General features: G+C 40.4%; 1 protein-coding gene across 4 annotated transcripts in view; it reads right to left on the bottom strand.

Annotated features, from left to right (window-relative positions):
- Ranbp17 (RAN binding protein 17) overlaps positions 1-23,710 on the bottom strand; it is a 340,305-nt gene that overhangs the window by 42,922 nt on the left and 273,673 nt on the right. For all 4 annotated transcript variants that reach the window (XR_013053188.1, XR_006075264.2, XM_015997609.3 and 1 more), the window contains 2 exons: positions 11,965-12,179; positions 10,369-10,507 (listed from right to left, as the gene is read on the bottom strand). Coding sequence is in view for 2 of the 4 variants with exons in the window: in XM_015997609.3 (XP_015853095.2) it covers positions 10,369-10,507; positions 11,965-12,179 (354 nt within the window). In the remaining 2 variants the exon portion in view is untranslated. The remainder of the gene's footprint in view (positions 1-10,368; positions 10,508-11,964; positions 12,180-23,710) is intronic.

Raw genomic sequence — 23,710 nt, 5'->3', positions numbered from 1 at the left:
ATATGAAGTTTCAATTCTGAACATTTATGCCCCAAACACAAGGGCACCCACATATGTAAAAGAAACATTACTAAAGCTTAAACCACATATAAAACTCCACACATTAATAGTGGGAGATCTCAACACCCCACTTTCACCACTGGACAGATCTTCCAAATTGAAATTTAACAGAGAAATAAAGGACTTAACTGATGTCATGACCCAAATGGACCTAATAGATATCTACAGCACATTCCATCCTAACAAAAAAGAATATACCTTCTTCTCAGCACCCCATGGAACTTTCTCTAAAATTGACCACATACTTGGCCACAAAGCAAATCTCAACAGATACAAAACAAATGGAATAACCACCTGTGTTCTATCAGACCACCATGGTTTAAAGTTAGATTTCAACAACAACAACAAAAACTACAGAAAACCTACAATCTCATGGAAACTGAATAATGCTCAATTGAATCACCAATGGGTTAAGGAAGAAATAAATAAATAAATTAACGACTTCCTAGAGATCAACGAAAATGAAGACACCACATACCCAAACTTATGGGACACTATGAAGCAGTGATAAGAGGGAAATTCATAGCACTAAATGCCCACATAAAGAAGTTGGAGAAATCTCACACTAGTGACTTAACAGCACACCTGAAAGCTCTAGAATAAGAAGAAGCAAAGTCTCCCAGGAAGAACAGACACCAGGAAATTATCAAAGTGAGAGGTGAAATCAATAAAATAGAAACTAAGAGAACAATACAAAAAATTAATGAAACAAAGAGTTGGTTCTTTGAGAAAATCAACAAGATAGACAAGCCCTTATCCAAACTAACCAAAAGACAGACAGACAGACAGACAGAGAGAGAGAGAGAGAGAGAGAGAGAGAGAGAGAGAGAGAGAGAGAGAGAGAGAGAGAGAATCCAAATCAACAAAATCAGAAATGAAAATGGGGACATAACAATAGACATTGAGGAAATCCAGAGAATTATCAGGTCATATTTCAAAAACCTCTATTCCACAAAACTGGAAAACCTAAAAGAAATGGACAATTTTCTGGATAGGAACCACATACCTAAGTTAAATCAAGACTAGATAAACTATTTAAATAGTCTAATAACCCCTAAGGAAATAGAAACAGTCATTAAAAGTCTCCCAACCAAAAAAAGCCCAGGACCAGATGGTTTCAGTGCAGAATTCTACCAGATCTTCAAAGCAGAGTTAATACCAATACTCTCTAAATTGTTCCACACAATAGAAACAGAAGGAACATTACCCAACTCCTTCTATGAGGCTACAATTACCCTGATTCCTAAACCAAACAAGGATACAGCAAAGAAAAAGAACTACAGACCGATCTCCCTCATGAACATTGATGCAAAAATACTCAATAAAATACTGGCAAACAGACTCCAAGAACACATCAAAACAATTATCCACCATGATCAAGTAGGCTTCATCCCAGGGATGCAAGGGTGGTTCAACATACGAAAGTCCGTCAATGTAATACACCATATAAACAAACTCAAAGAAAAAAACCATATGATCATCTCACTGGATGCAGAAAAGGCATTTGACAAAATCCAACACCCCTTCATGATAAAAGTCTTGGAGCGATCAGGAATACAGGGAACATACCTAAACATAATAAAGGCAATTTATAGCAAGCCAACAGCCAACATCAAATTAAATGGAGAGAAACTCAAAGCAATTCCACTAAAATCAGGAACGAGGCAAGGCTGTCCACTCTGCCCATACTTATTCAATATAGTACTTGAAGTTCTAGCCAGAGCAATAAGACAACATAAGGAGATTAAGGGGATACAAATTGGAAAGGAAGAAGTCAAGCTTTCCCTATTTGCAGATGACATGATAGTATACTTGAGTGACTCCAAAGATTCCACCCAGGAATTGATAAAGCTTATAAACACCTTCAGCAACATAGCAGGATACAAGATCCACTCAAAAAAATCAGTAGCCCTCCTATATACAATGGACAAAGAAGCTGAGAAGGAAATCAGAGATACATCACCCTTTACAATAGTCACAAATGACATAAAATACCTTGGGGTAATACTAACCAAGCAAGTGAAGGACCTATATGACAAGAACTTTAAGTCCCTGAAAAAAGAAATTGAAGAAGATGTCAGAAAATGGAAAGATCTCCCATGCTCATGGATAGGCAGGACCAACATAGTAAAAATGGCAATTTTACCAAAAGCAATCTACAGATTCAATGCAATCTCCATCAAAATACCAACACAATTCTTCACAGACCTGGAAAGAATAATACTCAACTTCATATGGAAAAACAAAAACCCAGGATAGCCAAAAGAATCCTGTACAATAAAACAACCTCTGGAGGCATCACGATCCCTGACTTCAAGCTCTACTATAGAGCTACAGTAATAAAAACAGCTTGATATTGGCATAAAAACCGACATATGGACCAATGGAATCAAATTGAAGACCCTGACATTAACTCGAACACCTATGAACATATAATTTTTGACAAAGAAGCCAAAAGTGTACAATGGAAAAAAGAAAGCATCTTCAACAAATGGTGCTGGCATAACTGGATATCAACATGTAGAAGGCTGCAAATAGATCCATATCTGTCACCGTGCACAAAACTTAAGTCCAAGTAGATCAAGGACCTCAACATAAATCCAGCTACTCTGAACCTGCTAGAAGAGAAAGTAGGAAGTAGTCTTGAACGCATTGGCATAGGAGATCATTTCCTAAATATAACACCAGTAGCACAGACACTGAAAGAAACAATCAATCAATGGGACCACTTGAAACTGAGAAGCTTTTGTAGAGCAAAGAATACGGCCAACAAGGCAAAGCGACAGCCTACAGAATGGGAAAACATCTTCACCAACCCCACATCTGACAGAGGACTGATATCCAGAATATATAACGAACTCAAGAAATCAGACATCAAAACGATCAACAGTCCAATTAAGAAATGGGCTATAGAACTAAACAGAATTCTCAACAGAGGAAACTCAAATGGCTGAAAGACATTTAAGGAATTGCTCAACATCCCTAATCATCAGGGAAATGTAAATCAAAACCACCTTACGCCTGTCAGAATGGCTAAGATAAAAAACACTGAAGACACTTTATGCTGGAGAAGATATGGAACTAGGGGAACTCTCCTCCACTGCTGGTGGGAATGCAAGCTTGTACAACCACTTTGGAAATCAATATGGCACTTTCTTGGAAAATTGGGAATCAATCTCCCCCAAGATCTAGCTATACTACTCTTGGATATAAACCCAAGAAATGCTCAATCATACCACAAGAGCACTTGCTCAGCTATGTTCATAGCAGCATTGTTTGTAATAGCCAAAACCTGGAAACAACCTAGATGCCCTTCAACTGAAGAATGGATAAATAAATTGTGGCACATATACACAATGGAATACTACTCAGCAGAGAAAAACAATGATATCATGAGGTGTGCAGGCAAATGGATGGATCTAGAAAAAATCATCCTGAGTGAGGTAACCCAGACTCAGAAAGACAAATATGGTATGTACTCACTCACAGGAGGATACTAGATGTGGAACAAGGATGACTGGACTGCTACTCACATCACCAGTGAGGCTACCTGGAAAACAGGACCCCAAAAAAGACACGAGGATCGCCCAATGACAGAGAAATGGCTGAGATCTACATGAACAACCTGGACATGAGTGGGAGTAATGAAGGGCGAGGGTCGAGGGAAGGAGAGCGGGAGATCCCAGTTGGATCAAGAACAGAGAGGGAGAACAAGGAATAGGAGACCATGGTAAATGAAGACCACATGAGAAAAGGAAGAAACAAAGTGCTAAAGAGGCCCACAAAAATCCACAAAGATACCCCCACAGAAGACTGCTGGCAATGGTCAAGAAACAGCCAGAACTGACCTACTCTGGTCATGGGATGGCCAAACACCCTAATAGTTGTGCCAGAAACCCCATCCAAGGACTGAGGAATCTGGATGCAGAGATCCACGGTGGAGCGCCGGGAGTATAATTAGTGAGAAAGAGGAGGGTTTATATGAGCGAGAATTGTTGAAACCAAGGTTGGATAAAGCACAGGGACAAATAGCCAAATGAATGGAAACACATGAACTATGAACCAAAGGCTGAGGGGCCCCCACCTGGATCAGGCCCTCTGAATAGGTGAGACAGTTGATTGGCTTGATCTGTTTGGGAGGCATCTAGGCAGTGGTACCATGTCCTATGCTCATTGCATGAGTTGGCTGTTTGAAACCTGGAGCTTATGCAGGGACGCTTGGCTCAGTCTGGGAGGAGGGGACTGGACCTGCCTGGACTGGGTCTACCAGGTTGATCTCAGTCCTCAGGGGAGGCTTTGCCCTGGAGGAGGTGGGAATTGGGGGTGGGCTGGGGGGAAGGGGAGGGGGGCAGGAAGGGGGAGAACAAGGGAATCCGTGGCTGATATGTAGAACTGAATGGTATTGTAAAATAAAATAAAAGGAAAAAAAAAAAAAGAAAAAAAAAAGGAATACCATAATTTAAAATATTCACACACTTGACAGGAACTTTGAAATATTTAATACACACACTGATAGGACTGAACAGAGATGGAGACCAGGGCTAAGCTCTAACTATAGCTAGACTATAGTAGTTTTCTCTTGTCAATTCACAGAACAAGGAGATAAAAAGAATTATACAACCTAACAGTAAGAATATAGATTATTGGAATGCCATCAGTCACTTAGCCCTGACCTGACACTTAGAATGTTTTTCACAACAGTGGAACACAAATTCACACAAGTACCCGTGTCAAGTTCATGGTAGTTTGAACCATAAAACAGTCTTAATGAATTTAAAAGGTTAAAAAAAAATCAATGAATTGCTGAGTGTAGTGGCGCATTCCTTTAAAAAACCCAGTCCTCAAAGCAGAGGGACATGGATCTCTGAGGCCAGCTTGGTCTACAGAGTGAGTTCCAGGATAAATAGGGCCATACAGAGAAACCCTGTCTCAAAAAACAAAAACCAACAAACTATACTTAATTACAGAGTGAAGAACATCTTCAAATAATTGAAAACTAAGCAATATGCTTCAAAGGAATCACCTATTGCTCAAATGAAAATCAGCAGGACAATAAAGACATTTTCGGGGTCAAACTGTCTACCTTCCAGGCACTCATGTTTCTACCCACAAATCTGAACTATTGTAACTTTGGTTAAAGAAGCTTCTTTTTGCCATGGGAAGCAGTGAGAGGCCCCAAACTGATCAAAGTGCTGAGAATAAGTGACTGAGTGCTTATCCCTTTATGGGACATCCTTATCAAGTCCCCAACCCCCAAGACCCAGGGACATCTCAGAGGAGGGGGCAGGAAGAATTGAGAGCTGGAGGCTATGGAGGAACCCTGTGAAATGCTGTCTCCTGGATATGACCTGACTAATGGACTCATGAACTCAAGCAAAGATTGGGTGAGACTCAAAAGACCCACCTAGCCAATGAGCTATTAGCAGTTGACGGCTGCCGCTGCCGCGGAAAAGAGAGTGGTTATTCTTTTGGTAGTTTTCAAGCTCCAGTAGATGGGCCTCAGCAATGAGCATGTGGACAGGCAGCACTCACTGGGCTTAGCGGGTTACTCAAGAGAGTAAGAAAAAGAGGACAGGAAGTGGGAAGAAGACATGTATGCTGAGTGGGGTCTGAGGAAAGCTGTGGGTGAGCAGAAGGTGAACACAGAAATACACTGTATATACATGTTATGAGATCCTCAAAGAATAAATGAAATATTATTAAAAAATATATATCTTTTTTGGTTTTTTCAAGACTGTGTTTCTCTGTATAGTTTTGGTATCTGTCCTGGATCTTGCTCTGTAGACCTGGCTGGCCTTGAACTCACAGAGATCCGCCTGGCTCTGCCTCCTAAGTGCTAGGACTAAAGGTGTGCGCCATCACTGCCCGGCTAAAATATTTTTTAATTGCTGGGTGGTGGTGGTACCAGCACTTGGAAGGCAAAGACAGGCATAGCTTTGTGAGTTCGAGGCTAGTCTGGTCTACAGAGTGCGTTCTAGGACAAACAAAACTACACAGAAAAACCTTATCTCAAAAAAATTTTTTTTTTTAAAAAATGAATAACAGAAAATCAGAATACATGTAATCTTTGAGATATGCTCATAGTAATGCTGATGTAGTATATGTATACATTACAAAAGAAGGTCTAAAGGTTTAAAATCAATAAACTATATGTTCATCTGAAAATGAGACTAGAAAAGACAGAGCAAAGTGAACTGAAGAAAATAAAAAATTGTACTTAGTAAAATAAATATCAGAAAACAGAAAAATCATCAAAATGAAAGCTTTACTAACAAAACTGGTAACTATAGCTAGAATGATGAAAAGAGAGGGCACAATGACCAGCACCAGGGTATCACTGTAGAGACTATAGACAGACGATACAGACACACTGGATAGCAGGCAGAGGTTATAGATGGACCAATGGGCAGATGATTACAGACGATACAGACACACTGGATAGCAGGCAGAGGTTATAGATGGACCAATGGGCAGATGATTACAGACGATACAGACACACTGGATAGCAGGCAGAGGTTATAGATGGACCAATGGGCATGAAGAAATTTAGTTTGTGGTTGAAAACTGCCCAAAGACAAATCTAAGTCAGATGGTTGAACTGGAGAATTCTAGTCAACATTAAACAACCCCTATACAAGTCTATGCAAATCTGAGACAGCAGAGGAGGAAACACTTTTGAGCTCATATTATGAAGGCACAAGACTAACACTAACATATGTCAGGGTTATGAAAACAGAATAGTATATAAAAACTATAGGAGAATATATTAATATAGAAGAACACACCAATATCTGATGATACAAATAAAGATGTAAAAATCTGTATCAAAATCTTATCCTCGCCGGGCGGTGGTGGTGCACGCCTTTAATCCCAGCACGCCTTGGGAGGCAGAGGCAGGCGGATCTCTGTGAGTTCGAGGCCAGCCTGGTCTCCAAAGCGAGTTCCAGGAAAGGTGCAAAGCTACACAGAGAAACCGTGTCTCAGAAAGAAAAAAAAAAAAAAAAAAAAAAAAAGAAAAAGAAAAATCTTATCACCCTGAATCCAGGAATGCATGGTTTGTTTGACCTCTGAGCATGATCATTAATATTAAAGCAATACATTAGCATTAAAAACCCTATATATTCTTTTAAAATTTTTTTATTTATTTATTTTTTCATTTTATATACCAACCCCTGTTCCCCCGCCCTCCCCTTCTCTTGCTCCCCTACTCTCTAGTGTTGTTCTATTACTGTGATAAAACTCCATGACCAAAAAGCAACTTGGAGTTTATGTTATCTTATAAATCTTAGGCTACATACACTCCATCACCGAAGGAAGTCAGGGCATGTAGAGACCATGGAAGGGATGCTGATTACCGGCTTGTTCTTCAGCTCACATTCAGATATCTTTCTTACACCTTCCAGGACCACCTGCCCAGAGGTGACATCACCCACATGGGCTAGGTCCCCCCCAAACCAACCACTAATCAAGAAAATACCCCACAGGCTTGCTATCTACAATCTGATAGAGGCATTTTCTCAGTTGTGGCTCTCTCTTCCCAGGTGACCCTAGCTTATGTCAAATTGACAAGAAACTAACTAGCACAAGTACATAGAAAAAAATATTTGATAAGGTCAATTCAATACTATTCATGATAATAATATCAGACAATTATACTTTAAAGACTCATAATTATTAGGATGAGGACCTGGAACCATTCTGTACGGCTGGAGCAAAATGTTGTCAGTCACATTGGGAAATTGTTCAGGTTTCCTAGACAGGAAAAAAACCATCTAATGAGAACCCTAACATTATATGAATGTTATGAGACTCAGTGCTTTCTCCCATCCTGGAGATGACAAAATGGTATTTGGTATGATCACCTCTACTCTACACTGTTTTTTCCTAACCCCAACCTAACCCCGAACTGTTTTATAGGTTCTTGCTAGTATATAAATGTAAAAGATAAGTTAAAGCTTTAGTTGTTGATATATTTATGTAGAAAAAGTTAAGAAATCTATGATAAATTAGCAATTAGTAAGTTTAGAAAGGTCAACATATAAAAAAACATTATATCTATAGGTAGCAAAGAAAGATAGGAAATTTAAGAATACCGCGTAAGTGGCACAAAATCTATAATGTTTGGTTATAAATCAAACAAAATACATACAAAACTCAGATTCAAAGCTATAATTAAGGAAGACATTAGTGAGCAGAAGAATGGAGGAATTTCCCAGAATTGGTCTTGAATATAGCTAATGTGCCTGTTATCTCCAAAAGGAGCTGCAGGACTCAATGCATTCCTAAGCAAAATTCCCCTAGTCTTTTGTTTGGGGTCAGGGGTGGGGAAACACAAAATGACAGGTTAATTCTAAAATTTCTACGAAAAGGCAAAGAATTAATGTTATAATAATTTGTAAGAGAAAAGTATGTACTACAGCATTTAAGACCAAGTATAGAATTAGGCCATATAGTTTGTAAAAGGTAAATAAGCAAAAGATAAAAGGTTCTAGAACAATCAAATACTTATGTTTTAAAAGGAATCTATGTTTGATCCCTAGAACACAGGTAAAAGTTAAATTGAAATGCATCTAGATTTAAACACGAGAGCCAAACTGATGATACTTTTGGAAGAAAATGGGAAATCTTTATGACTTCAGGCTAAAGAAGTATTGGATTTCCTCAAAATAGAAACTTTTCCTTTTCACACGATACTGTTAGTAAAACACAAAGACATGTCATAGGCTCAAATTACCTGCAAACCATATCTGAGTAAGAATTTGTATCCAAACCCGGAGGTGGTGGCGCACATCTTTAATTCCAGCAGTCGGAAGTCAGGGACAGGCGGTCTCTGTGAGTTCAAGGCCAACATGGTCTACAAATTGTACAAAAGTTCTAGGACAGTCAGAGCTGTTACACAGAGAAACCCTGTCTTGAAAAACAACAACAAATCCCCAAATAAACAAACAAAATCTGTATCCAAACCTGAAGGTGGTGGCACACACCTTTAATCCCAGCACTCAGGAGGCAGAGGCAGGCGGATCTCTGTGAGTTCAATGCCAGTCTGGTGTACAGAGCAAGTTCCAAGACAGGCAGGGTTACACAGAGAAACACTGTCTTGAACAACCAAAGAATCTGTACCCAGAATATATAACAACTTACAAATCACCAACAACATAAACTACAGAGTTACAAAAAACCAGAGTAAAAGCTATGAACAAACACTTCACCAAGAAAATGTAGGTTACTGTTTGGATCTACAATGTTCCCCAAGTCTCCTAGGTGGCTCCCTTCCCAGCTGCTGGTGGAGAGAGGTGACTGAGTGGATCATGGAGGTGCTAACTTCATTAATAGATTACTCGTTGAGGAGTTCATACTGAATACATAATGGGGTAGGGATGGCTGAAGGAGTGGGTTACTGAGGTGTGTCTTTGAAGTATATCATTTGACTTCAAATCTGTTCTCTTGCTCTCTCTGCTTCTTGGTCACCATGAGGTTAGAAACTTTGTTCTGTCAAATGCTTCCTGCCATAACCTTTAGCCTTGCCTCAGGCCTAAAATGAGGAGAACAAGGGACCATGAACTAAAATCTCTGAAACTGTGAACCAAAATATTAACCTACCTTGCTCTATGTTGACTTCTCTCAAGTATTTTGCCACAGCAATAGAATACTAACACAATACATGATAAAGCAAGTAAGCATGGAAATACCCTCAAATTATTCATTGGTGATATGGAAATGAAAACCACAGACTCCATTCCACTATGATGGCTCAGCCTGAGAAGAGTCACTGCAAGTGTGAGGATGAGGAACAGTCCGAACCTTTCTACACTGTTGGAGCAAACACTACAGCCACATCGGGAAATGGCATCTCAGCATAGCAACTGACAGCTACAACCCAGAAGTTCTACCCTAGGTATTGATCTGAGGGAAATACAAAGCAGAGTCACATAAAGACGTGTGTATGAATGTTCTGTTTTAAGAGTCCATTTATATACAAATCTAGAAAGACAGTAGTTTCCTTGGAGTAGGGTTAAGGGTAGGGAATAGACTTGATGGGGACATAACGGAGTATAGTGATGCAAATATTTTTATTATTGTGTATGTATCTGTTAGAACTTTTTGGACTTAGATGGTATTTAAATTGTATCTCAAAACTGATAAATAAAATTGCCAAAATAGTAACAGTGTATTTTCCCATTTGCAAGTAATAGCTTGTAAAATAATCTTTCAGTTGGGCTGGTAACATTTCTTTGCCCTTCATCGGACAACCATCTCAGTGGACACATACATTAGGAGAACGAAGTCAAGTCTTTCCATGACCCTTACCAAGAGTGGTGAGTCCCTCTGAGAGAGATGTGAGAACATACAGAAGCACAGGAGGCTCCAAGTTGGTGATGAAGCTCATGTGGTCCTGGGTGAGACATTCCAGGAGTGGGTAATAAGACTGGCTCAGTTTCCGATATTGCTACACAAAGAGATAGAGTTAATGTCAAGCCACATGGACATAGCAACCCATCTAACTAAATTATTATTTGGTAAATGATTTATTATTTATCATATTCTAAAGACAAGAGACAATTATATGAGAAAATACCTGGGAAATCTCAAATGCAATGTAAACCAGTATCAAGGTATAACACTCATGGCAAATATAACCTAGAGTCGCGTGGCACCTAGTGAGATTATAACATTTCTATAAGCATGCTTATTCAAGATATGGTTTTCCAACCCCCCCTCCAGACTCACTCAATAAAAAGCTTTGAAGTATGGCCTTGAAATAAGCAATTTTTCATACATGGTACATAAGTCTTATGTACCTTCCCAGGTTTGAGAATTATTGATGGTTTGCCTGGAGTGAAATCAGTTTTCTTGGTGGACCACAACTGTAGTGCAAAGTCCTTTCAATGAGACTGCTGAACATGGTAACTGACGATTCCAGTTTCTACTTTGTAATTTCTGTCATATGGGTTTTGTGTTCAATGAACATTTCACTCCACTGTAAGGAGGTTTCACACCCTGGCATGAGGTGTGCTGTGCATGAGAGCATTGTAAGATCTAGGCACATTTCTCACACAAGCTCTCCAGATCATTTATGAAACTTCTGGGAGCAGATGGGAAAGTCTCAATTAACCCAATGCTGAATTTCATTATTTTAACAAGTACTTACTGAAAACACATCAAGCACACAATGGCTTCTATATAAATTGGCAGAAATGTTTTAAAGGAAATCTGCTGATGAGATAAACCAAAGAAGTCTAGAAATTTGCATTTCCAACAAGCATCCCAGACATTTCTGAAAGGTTTCAAAGTTTAAAGATCACTGACATATATCACAGAAGCTAAATGTCATAGCACAAAGGGGCCAAAAAATCACATTCTTCAATGCACTCATTTAAACAGTGTGGCTTAGAGAAGTAGAGAGGTGAGTAATTCAAGGTACATGACTAATGAACAACACTCTATATATCAGGTTGTTCAACGTTCAGTTTAACACTGTCTGCCATGTCTAAATTTTAATACAAAGGAAGTTCAAGCAGCAAGAAGCTAAAGGGTAGAATGAAAGGAAGGGGAAACTGCATCTAATCCTGTATCTTCTTTTTTGAATCATGAATATAGCTGAAAGCAATTTACTGACATTACTAAATCTATTTTCATATGAAGAGGCTAGAGCACTTTGGATGACCAAGTAGTTAGAAATGACAGCTGAGACGTTTTTTAGCCTGTGCGTTGGCCTGTGCGTTGAACTACATAAATAACTACGAGAGCTGTCCAGGTCTGCTAAGTCTGGAGCAATCATGCTGTTTTGAAACATAGAATGTGCTGGTGTTTGGATTCCCCGGGTTTTGTTGTAACAATTCCAGGCTGTGGTGCTGGTATTTCACTTTTCACATGAAGAACCCCCCAGGGCACAGCAGTGCTTACCAGCAAGTCACTGTGGGACACTGACAGCAGCATTTTCACAAAGGCCTCGAGTACATTGTCAAAATGGTTGTCCCCATACAACTTGAAGACGCCAAAGCTGACATAATTTCCACATAAGGCAGATTTGAGAGCTGAATAGCAGATGGAGATGCCCTTGAGTTTCATTGGATAAATCTGATCTTTTGAGAGACTCCCAAGAGACAAGATCTGATTTCCTGTTGTAGGGTAAAAGCAGAGAGAAAGTGATAAGGAGATGTACTTCAAAGCAGTTGTGAGACACTGTTCCCCAAATTGAATCATCCATTAATCAAAAAATAAATATACAAGATCATTTACTTGGGAAGAATGAAGAGCCCAAGTCAAAAAATCATTCAAGGGCACTATGGAAGGTTAGTGGTTTTATTTGGATGGCAATTATACTGATATATATGTAAACATGAAGAAAACCACGAGAGACACACACTCTTCAGATTAGTTTATGTACTTTAATACAAATGAACTATTAGCCCTTAAATAAACATTTTAATAAAAAAAAAAAAGAGGTAGGGTAAGGGGTGGTGAGATATATCAGTGGTTAAGGACACCTGTTGCCAAGTCTGATGGCCTGAGATCCATCCCTGCATGGTGGAGGGAGAAACTGGACTTCCACACATGCTCTGTGGCTCGTGTACACACATGAATATATACATATACAGAAATGCAAATAAATGTTAAAGAGAAAAGAGAGAAACTGAGTTAGCAAACATAAAAAACAAACGAGATAGGATAAGATCACCAGTGAAGCAAATCGCAGCACTAGCTGAAGAGCTACAGCATGGGAGAGCTCCTGGGAGGGAGTGGTAAGTGTTCTCAACGTGAAGAGCCCTGTAGGTTGACCACACCCCAGTACAGGTCCTGCACCCAAGAGTGCCTGGGTAACACAAGCTGTATTTGATAGGGAAGAAGAAATCTCAACTTGAGTGGGAAGAGATTGGAGAGTGGTAATGGGAGTTGATGGGTGAATATGTTCAAAATATATTGTATGAAATTCTCCAAGAATGAGTAAAAATATTACTTAAAATAACCAGCTAAGTCAGAAAAAAAAAAAGAAAGCCTAAGATGTAAATGATTCTAAACTCTGGGTGAAGTTTTAATTTCCTATGTGGACTTAATTAATTTTGAGTTACTTTATTTCTAGGAGCCTCATGGATTTGGAATTAGATGGGACACAGAAATTACTGGCATTGTACAAAATAATCAGTTTCTGATTTTTTTTTTCAGGTCTTAGAAGATCCTGAGATGATTAGTTTAAAATCTCTCCCAAAGTTCTAGGTTATGATGGCTAACCTTGGTTAGCCACTACAAATTCGACCACATCTGGAATCAACTAAAACCCAAGCAGCCAGGCATACCAGTGAGAGTTTTTCTGGATTGGATCATTTAAGGTGGAAGACCCGCCCTAAGTCTGGGCCACACCTCCCAGCCTCAGTGTAAAGGGCCATGGGAGAAGGAAGCTCTTGCTCTTTGCTTGCCTGCCATTCTTTCACTGGTTTTAGAACCTCCTTCTTCAAGATTCCAACACAGACTACTAGCAGCTCTCTAGGAATCCTCTAGGACCCCAGGACCAGACTAGGACTGCTGAGACATCCAGTCTTGTAGACTGAACAATTACCAGTCTTGATAAACCCATGGTGAAGTAGTTATTGTTGGACCACTGGACTCCAGCCTGTAAACCGTTGATAAATCCCTGGTTAATTTATACTAGTCTATCAGTTCTGCTCCTTATTTTTATTTATTTAGGTTTTGAGACGGGTCTATGTCCTGGAACTTGCTCTGTAGACCAGGCTGGCCTCAAACTCAGAGATCCGTCTGCCTCTGCCTCCTGAATGCTGGAAGTAAAGTGTGCCCCACCACGTGCAGTCTGTTTTGAGACAGGGTCTCTCTATAGCCATGGCTGTACTGGAACTTGGTATGCTGGTATGTCAACTACGTTGGTCTTGAACTCAGAGAGATCCACCTGTCTCTGCCTTTCAAAGTGTGTGCCACTATGCCCCATAGTTTTGTTCCTTTAGAAAACTTTAATACATATGCTAGCCATTAGCAAGACAAAGAACTGTGTATACAATCACTTTAACATTTCAGTAGTACTTAGCATTTATAATCAACAATTTTTGTGTCTGAAATGTGTTGTGAAAGTGTGTAGCTAATCAGTATCCAGGAATTCTTTAAACAATAGATATGTTCTTAGTTCTTCTTTTTCCTATTCAAATGAGCACTGCTTATAAAATCGAAACTAAATTCAATTTCTAAAATTTAGAAGTATAGTATACTTTAGTCTGTGCCAAACTGGCTAGGAAGTAGAGTTCCCAGAATCCATCACCCGGTATGTTTTTTGGTAGCAGTGGTCCCAGGAGCAATCTGTGAGCACAAGGCGGTAGAGGTAGCTGCAAGGTTTTCTGAGGGTGGACCAGCAGCGGTAAGAGCCATGGCATACAACTGCTGCTAGCTCCAGCTGGTCTTTTGTCTTTTCTGTTTTTGTGCTCATAACCACCAACTCTGCTAATAACCTCAAGCCTGACACCAAATGTGTGGCAGAGGCCACAGCTTCCTATTCCACGCCATCACTTTCCTTCTTATGCCTCATCTTTGTAGATCCTGCTTCAGTTTCTTAGTGCCTAATGTTTAGACTTCCTTGATGGTCCAACACATTCACATATGCCATTATTTCAAGAGGGCTAGTCAGTGGTCTCCCCACCCTCAACCCACCCATGGGTGTATAAGATATAATACCTAAATTAAATTTTAATACATCTTAATCTATACTAAATTAGAACAAAATTTCAGAATGAAATTATTTTTATTATTTTATTTCTTAAAATTTTAAGTTTTAAAGATGAACGGGGAAAAAAGATTCTATTCTAAAAATATTACAGTGTTCCTTTTCTTTAACTTCTAATTCTTCTGACTCCAGCTTCTGTATTCTGGGATCACAGGTCTGCACCTCCACATTCAGCTTATGAGATGCTGGGGTGCTTCCAATTCACACTTGATAGGTGTATCATAGTAACCACACGCATAGAGATGAAAAAGGACCAATACTTCTAGTAGAGCATGAACTAGAACTAGTCGGGGTGAAAGTTTACCCTTTTTTTTTTTGGTTTTTCGAGACAGGGTTTCTCTGTGTAGCTTTATGCCTTTCCTGGATCTCGCTCTGTAGACCAGGCTGGCCTCGAACTCACAGAGATTTGCCTGCCTCTGCCTCCCTGAGTGCTGGGATTAAAGGCGTGCACCACTACCCTGCGAAAGTTTCTCCTTGATCTGTTACTAAAATACTGCCATTGCTCTGTTATGGCCTTGGATGTCCACGTGACTTTGCTTATAATTTAGACATCTGAGAAACAAAAGCTTTATCTAGAAAGCTGAAATCTACCTTGGAATGTACTCAGTAACACATCTTCATTCTAACTCACCTTAGAGACAGATGCCTTATCTCCACAAAGACTGAATGCACTACGACAGTATTTATTTAACAGCTACTATCTGTGAGGTGCTGGGATAAACATGAACGAAAACAATCTTTGCTCTGGAGTTCCTTGTGGCTGGGTGAAGAGATTTGTGATTAACTCTATAAAATGTGACAAATACTATCATAGTAAATAATGATGCTATGGCGAGGTAGAGGACAGTAGGAAAGGCTTCACAGAACAGGCTATGCTTGAAGGGCCAATTGCAGTCTCCTACATAGCCTTGGGAGATGTGATGTATTCTGGGCAGACTAAGTGCAAAGGCTTGGGAGTCTAAAAAAGGAGGTGTGGTAGTCTGAATGTGATTGGCTCCATAAGCTCATAGGGAGTGGCACTATTAGGTGTGGCTTTGCTGGAGTAGGTGTGGCCTTGTTAGAGGAAATGTGTCACTGTGGGGGTGGGCTTTAAGGTCTCCTTTACTCTAGCTTCACTCAGTGTGACACTCACTTCACTTCCTGTTGCCTGCATGCCAAGATGTAGAACTCTCAGCTACTTTTCCAACACCATGTCTGCCTGCACGCTGCCATGTTCCCCGCCATAATGGACTGAACCTCTGAAACTGTAAGCCACCTCAATTAAATGTTTTCCTTATAAGAGTTGCTGTGGTCATGGTGTCTATTCACAGCAATAGAACTAACTAAGACAGTAGGGTACTTGTCTCAAATAAATATAAATTAAGGTCATAACCCCACCCTTCCTTTTCTGAAGAAGAAAAGCACTATAGATAGAAGATGGGAAGAGCTGGGTGATTCTGGAGACAGGCAGGTGCTCACACGTTTTGTGTTTGCTAGGGTCAGAGACAAAGGAAAGAAGCCCAAGGGCTCATTGAATACTGCTATCCTTAGGGGGTAGTCAAGAGCTCTGTGGGCTTCACGGCCACCTGGGTCCTTTTGTGAGCCTTCCCCTGCTCTCCTCTTCCCTCAGCAGAACTGGTCTCTTACTTTCCTAACATCTCTATGCACTTTGCAGCAAAGGTTTAGTAGACAGCCTAGAAACTTCGATGGGACAGTTTTGAAGGTAATGGAGTAGACTATCATCCAGGTTATTCAGGATCCTAATCTTTTCTGCTATGCTAAAGTTACAATGTTGGCACACCTGCCTTTTGGACTGTGTCAGACATGTCTGAATTCATTAATTTACTATTATGGCTTTACAAAAGAATGATTAATATGTTTGAATTAGGAAACTATCTCATGTTACTCAAGTGTCCCAGCGTCCTATGGTTGCTATTAGAGACTATGAAAGAGAAGACGTGGTTAAGCCATTATTTTTTCACTGAATTTAGCTCTCTCCATTATGTATTATTCAGTAATATTTTCCAAAATTGGAGACTGTGCCTTCAAAAGGCTTAAAGTCTAGCAATTCGACTCACTTTATTATACACTCTTCTGTCTCTCAGATGTTGTTTTGCCCTTGCCTGTTATGGCCCAAACATGTGTCGTTCCAATCCTTCGTTCCCCGCACTCCTCCTATGAGGGAGACCTACACCACAGCACTGAGTGGTGGAGGCAATGGCCTGCCAGGTCACTGACAGCTGCTCCTTTGCCGTCTCTGCAGCAGCACCAAAGGAAGACTTTCCTTAAGTGAAGGACTTCCCAAGCCTAGAATCAAAGCAAAACCCCTTAACTACACTGTCTCATTGACTACATCTGTCATAATTAGCGGCAGAGGCAAAGCCCCTGTCCTTAGCACAGGGCCCGGATATGGTGGATGTCAAAGCTATGTACGGCCTCAGGATAAGAAAATGCCATGAACTGAATGGCTAGCTCACCTAAATGCTCACTATCTGGCTATCTGGGCACATTATTAACCTCTGTAAGTCACTGTTTCCTTATCAATAAAATGAAGATAAGAACACCCATAACTTCCAAAGCTCTTATGTGGAGTAAAGGAGACAGCATATGCAAAGTGCTTACCAACAGTAAGTGGAACAGTGCCCCATAAATGTAAAGTATGATATTACACAGTTCACTTGTTCTCTAGTCTAAGAGCCCATGGAGGAGCTTCGGTTTGGGAAAGAGAAGATGAAGCTAGATGTGCATGATACAGAAAATGTTACTTCCCTCTAATCCCTCCTATTTACATAATTCGTGGTAAAGCCAATGCTGTATCATTTGCCTGCTCTCGGCCCTTCACTACACAATCAAACAAAGGGTCGGCAGCTTAGCTGTTTGCTCATGTCCTGCCAGTTCTCTATGCCAGGATTGGGAGTGGAGTGTGCGGCAGAGTGGGGGTGGGGTAAGGAAGGTGCAAGGGGTAAGATATATCACACCTACACTTTGTACCAGTATGTACAATCTTGCTTCCTGTCTTAGAAAACAATCCAATATATTGATTCATCTTTTCTTTTTCTCCTTTCATTTTTAAAATGAACTTGGTATTTAGCAGACAGCTCTACAAGCTTAAGTCTGTCTTCGTGGCTTGGATGAACACTCTGAAGAGAGAGTGCACTCAAGATGATGGAGCAGAGCAGTTGTGGGAGGAGTACTGTAAGATGCTCATTCCCAGTGCTCAGGTGCAGTGCAGACCAGCCAGCAGCCCCAGACAGAAGTGGGCTGCAATGGAATTAAGTTGTGAAGACTGGAGGGGAATACAATCTTTCCCTTTCAAATGACAAGAGATGAACACAGCATTGGTAAGGGTATGGAAAGTTAAGCGAACTGTTAGGACCCTAAGATTAGTAGAATGATCTTTAGAGATGATTTTCACTAATGCCTAGTGAAAAGGTGAAAATATGTGATCTTCTGGAAATTCATCCTGAATTCTAAACTTTCACTATCATCCTTACCCTTCTACAAGCACCTGAACTCACGCTGCACCCTGCCTCAGCAAGTCAGTCCCTCGGCCAATTCGACCAGCCCCAGCTCTTCTGTGCTTGAGGCTGAAGCAGCAACAGCCTCGCCTTCTCTCCCATGCAATCACTTCTTGTGCTATTAGATCATCATCACCAGACTATAGAACACGCTAAGATCTATTAGATCATCATCATCAGACTATAGAACACGCTAAGATCTATTAGATCATCATCACCAGACTATAGAACACGCTAAGATCTATTAGATCATCATCACCAGACTATAGAACACGCTAAGATCTATTAGATCATCATCACCAGACTATAGAACACGCTAAGATCTATTAGATCATCATCATCAGACTATAGAACACGCTAAGATCTATTAGATCATCATCAGACTATAGAACACGCTAAGATCTATTAGATCATCATCATCATCATCAGACTATAGAACACGCTAAGATCTATTAGATCATCATCATCATCAGACTATAGAACACGCTAAGATCTATTAGATCATCATCATCAGACTATAGAACACGCTAAGATCTATTAGATCATCATCAGACTATAGAACACGCTAAGATCTATTAGATCATCATCAGACTATAGAACACGCTAAGATCTATTAGATCATCATCAGACTATAGAACACGCTAAGATCTATTAGATCATCATCATCAGACTATAAAACAGGCTAAGATCTATTAGATCATCATCACCAGACTATAGAACACGCTAAGATCTATTAGATCATCATCACCAGACTATAGAACACGCTAAGATCTATTAGATCATCATCATCAGACTATAGAACACGCTAAGATCTATTAGATCATCATCATCAGACTATGGAACACGCTAAGATCTATTAGATCATCATCATCAGACTATAAAACAGGCTAAGATCTATTAGATCATCATCATCAGACTATAGAACACACTAAGATCTATTAGATCATCATCATCAGACTATAAAACAGGCTAAGATTTATTCCACTTCAAAAGAAGGAGCAACACAAAACCTCTCTGGCTGCTGCTGCTAGATTTTGCTCCTTTTGCAACAAAATTCAAAAAATAATGGTCTGTAGCACTCACAGCCTTCATCTCTCCTCTCATTCCTACTAACTAATGAGATCCTGACACCGGTGACTCCCCTCAGCTTTCCCACCCTTAGATCCTCAGTCTGACTTCCCTTAGTCTGTGCCGATTCGTCCCTGCTCTTCACCTTCCCTGCTACACTGGGGTACAACCCCAAGTTTCCTATATTTATATGCCCTTCTCCTGCCCCTACCAGCCACCTGACTGAGCACTGTAACTTTAAACACCTCACTCACACTCATTTCTCTAATTTGGACCTACCTTCCCAACTCCAGAAACACATGTCAAATTCACATTCAGCATCTGTACTTGGATGGCACCAACAATGCAAACTAAATCAATGTGGAGCTACTGAGCTGCCTCAACTGTTTCAGCGTCTCCATCGCAGTTAGCAGCAACTCCCTTGTTCTCGCGACTTGCTCAATTCCCTTGTCTATGTTCTTTCCATATACTGCTCATTCAACTAACTGACACATTTGATTTGCTCTAGCTTCAAAGTATAACTAGTACTCCACCATTTCCCACTATTATCACCTTGGTCAGTCTCTATCAAACTGCTTGCATCACAATAGTTTTAGCTCATCTCGTTTGCAGTCCTATGCTTTCTATAATTAATAAGGCAGCCAGAGGGATGTCATTCTCTGTTCAAAAAGCTATACAGGGCTGGGCATGGTGGTCTATGTCTTTACTACCAGGACTTTTTTGAGTTTGGGGCCAGCTTTCTCTACAACAGTGAGTTCCAGGAGAGCCAGAGATAAAGTAAGAACCCATCTCAAAAATAAAAAACAACAAAAAAAAACCCAAACCCTAAAACAACAACAAAAAACCCCAACCAACCAAACCAAAACCCCAAACCAACCCCCCCCCCCTAAACATTCTACAGGCCTGTTTAACCTGGAGTTAAGGTCCCAGCAGGGACTGGTGCAGGCCTTCAGTACTCATCCATCTCTCATCACTCTCCCCTTTGTTCATTCCGCTCTGGCTATTGACCTCCTTTGCAGCTCTTGAGACATGTCTGATCCATTCTCGCCTCAGGACCCTATGTCTATTCCTTTAGCCTGGGACACTCTTCCCTAAGGCATCCTCCTGATTAGCTCTTATTTATAGGAAGCCTAGTAAATGTCATCTTTTCAGCCAGGCCTACTTCATGAACTCTAGCAATATAACAAATGCCAAATCTCTGCTATTTTTCCAAAGATATATTTTTTAAAGAGTTCTAGGATTCCAGGAAAGTCAGCAGAAAGATACAAGTTTGCCATACATTCCATGTTCCTTAGGCTTGCATCACTTCACTCAGCTTTACGATTCCCCACTAGAGGGATACATTTGTATCATCTGACGAATCCACACGGCATACCACCATCATTCAAAGCTCACAGTTACAGGCTATTGACATTACTCTTGACTGCTCACCATAACTAGATGGTAAGACCCTACCTGAAGGTTTCATACCTGTTGGTTGCAGGACAAGGAAGTCAACTTGGAACTGACTGGGAAACTTCTGGCCTGCTGGCTAACTTTCATAGTGCTCAACGGTACTATGGAGGCCACTGGGGGAGAAAAGACCTCAATGATCTTCCCCAGCACTGGATACTAACCTGCTGGTCAAGAGCTCACTGGTGCCATAGCATGACTCTTAACTATTTTTCTGCTTGTAAGGCCTGCTCCAAATAGACAATTCATAAGCTTGGTCAAGAGTTCATGGCCGGGGAAGTGAGAGTTCCACAAGTGATGAGCAAAGAGTTCTGCAGCTCCATTCCCTGATGTCTAGATAACCCTTATCCTTTCACCATCAACTTTCCTTCCCATCGCTCACATTACTTTTCAATTCGCTCTCTGATTTACCCAAGAAGCATGGACCAGTACCTGCTGTTCTTAATACAGACTGATGAATGAATAAAGCTCACAGAGATGATTGTCTCAAGCTACTGGATGGAAAACTCTGTACAAAACAAAAACTTTGCAGCTTAAAAAAATGAAGCTCATCTATGCATATTAACACAGAGCAACAGACACAACGTAAGTAAAAAACAAGGAACCTCAGTATATTGTGCCAGTTACAAAGCATGCATATGGGCACACAGAAGCTGAAGAAGGACACACACTAAACCATTAACAACAGCTGTCTCAGTGATGCCATAATGGAGCATTATTTTTATTAGAGCATTAATGGTATGAAATGTTTTGTGACATTTTACATAGGTATAAGATGCTCTGATTATATTCATCACCCCAAAGTGGAGACTTTTACTTTCTAGGCCTATGTTGTTGGATCCTCCTCCTCTATGAATGGCATTTTAATTAAATTAATTTATTTTGTGGTGCTAGGAATCAAATTCATGTTCCCTGTATGCCTAGTGAGTACACAAACACCGAGCTTAACACTGGGTCTCTGAGTATGCTACTTCATAAAAAAAAAAAAAAAAGATATGCCAATTTTTGGGGAAAATATGGAAAAGCAGGTGATACAGAAAAATGTGATAGAAAAAGATATGGCAGTGGAAGAGAACACAGGCTGCCTGTTTAGGCTGAGTGTAGCTCCCTCAGACTGGGTGACCTGATACACTTAACTGCATATCATTGGCACAGAAGATGGAGTTCAGAATTGGTGTAATTTGTTTTTATAATTTTTGGTATACTATTGCCTAATAATTTAATAACAAATTTAGGAATGAAATATATTCTATCTGTCTAGTTTTTTTTTTTTTTTTTTTTTTTTTTAAAGACAGGGTTTCTCTGTGTGGCTCTGGCTGTCCCGGAACTCACTCTGTAGACCAAACTGGCCTCAAACTCAATGAGATCCGCTTGCTTCCGCCTCCCAAGTGTTGGAATTAAAGGTGTGTGCCACCATTCCTGTCTAGAATTGAAGCTTATTTTAATTTCTTTTCTGAGTAAAAATTTTTGCTGGCTTGGTGACATGGCTCAGTAGGTAGGGGCACTTGTCACGAAGTCTAATGATTTGAGTTTGATCCTCTAAACCCACATAGTGGAAGGAGAGAACCGATTCCACAGGTTATCCTCGACTTCTAGAGGTACGCCATGGTAGTTGCTTGTTCTTCCTACCATAACAAAACTAAATTAGTGTAAAAACAAAACAAACCCAAAGAAACAAGTAATAAAAGATTTTACACCAATTATTTTACAACCACATAGGTGGAAATACAATTATTAAAAAAGATTAAGTTGCTGGGTGGCAGTGGCACACGCCTTTAATCCCAGCACTTGGGAGGCAGAGGCAGGTGAATCTGTGAGTTCGAGGCCAATCTGGTCTACAAAGTGAGTTCCAAGAAAGGCGCAAAGCTACACAAAGAAACCTTGTCTCCAAAACAAACAAACAAACAAAAAAACAACCCCCCACAAACCCAAACAAACAAAAAAGTTTAAGTCAAAGCCAGGTGGTGGTGGCGCATGCCTTTAATCCTGGCACTAGAGAGGTAGAGCCAAGTGGCTCTCTGTGAGTTCAAGGTCTACAGAGCGAGATTCAGGACAGGCACCAAAATTACAGAGAAGCCCTGTCTCAAAAAACCAAAAAACCAAAAAAAAAAAAAAAAGGGCTAGAGAGGTGGCCCAGTGGTTAAGAGTACTGGCTGCTTTTCCTGAGGACCCGGGTTCAATTCCCAGCACCCACATGGCAGCTCACAGCTGTCTGTAACTCCAGACACACATGCTGGCAAATCACCAATGCACATCAAATAAATAAATAAATAAAAAATTAAGTCAAAATTATTTTTGTCTGTATTTTCTTTTAATTGGCACAAAAGTGTAGAAATTTCATACTGCTCACAGCATAAAGTCTGAATTATACTTTTACATTATATATTATACATAAATATTTTTCATAAAGCAGTAACCACATGGTGGCTCACAACCATCTGTAAGGAGATCTGGCGCCCTCTTCTGACATGAAGGCATACATGCAGACAGAGCACTGTATACAAAATAAATATATCTTAAAAAACAAAAAAAGTGTAAGTACAATCATGCTCTTCCACTGAGAATCATTCAGAGACCTAGAGAAATGGCTCAGTCAGGACAGCCCACCACATAAACAGTGGATATGAGGATCTGGCTACCCAGCACCCAAATAAAATGTCAGGCATGATACAGTGTAATCTCAGAGCTGGGACTGAGGAAGGGCAGACAGGAGGATCTCTTAAACTCACTAGCCAACCAGCCTTGCTGAATTGATGAGCTCCACATTCAATGACAGATCCTATCTTAAAAATCAAGGAGAGCCGGTGGTGGTGGTGGTGGTGGTGGTGGTGGTGGTGCACGCTTTTAATCCCAGCCCTCAGGGAGGCAGAGGTAGGTGGATCTCTGTGAGTTCGAGGCCAGCCTGGTCTAC

This window comes from Peromyscus maniculatus, chromosome 8 (genome assembly GCF_049852395.1).
Source record: "Peromyscus maniculatus bairdii isolate BWxNUB_F1_BW_parent chromosome 8, HU_Pman_BW_mat_3.1, whole genome shotgun sequence".
NCBI classification, from domain to species: domain Eukaryota; kingdom Metazoa; phylum Chordata; class Mammalia; order Rodentia; family Cricetidae; genus Peromyscus; species Peromyscus maniculatus.
Note: the sequence above shows the minus strand (reverse complement) of the source record. Positions and strands in the feature narration are given on the sequence as shown.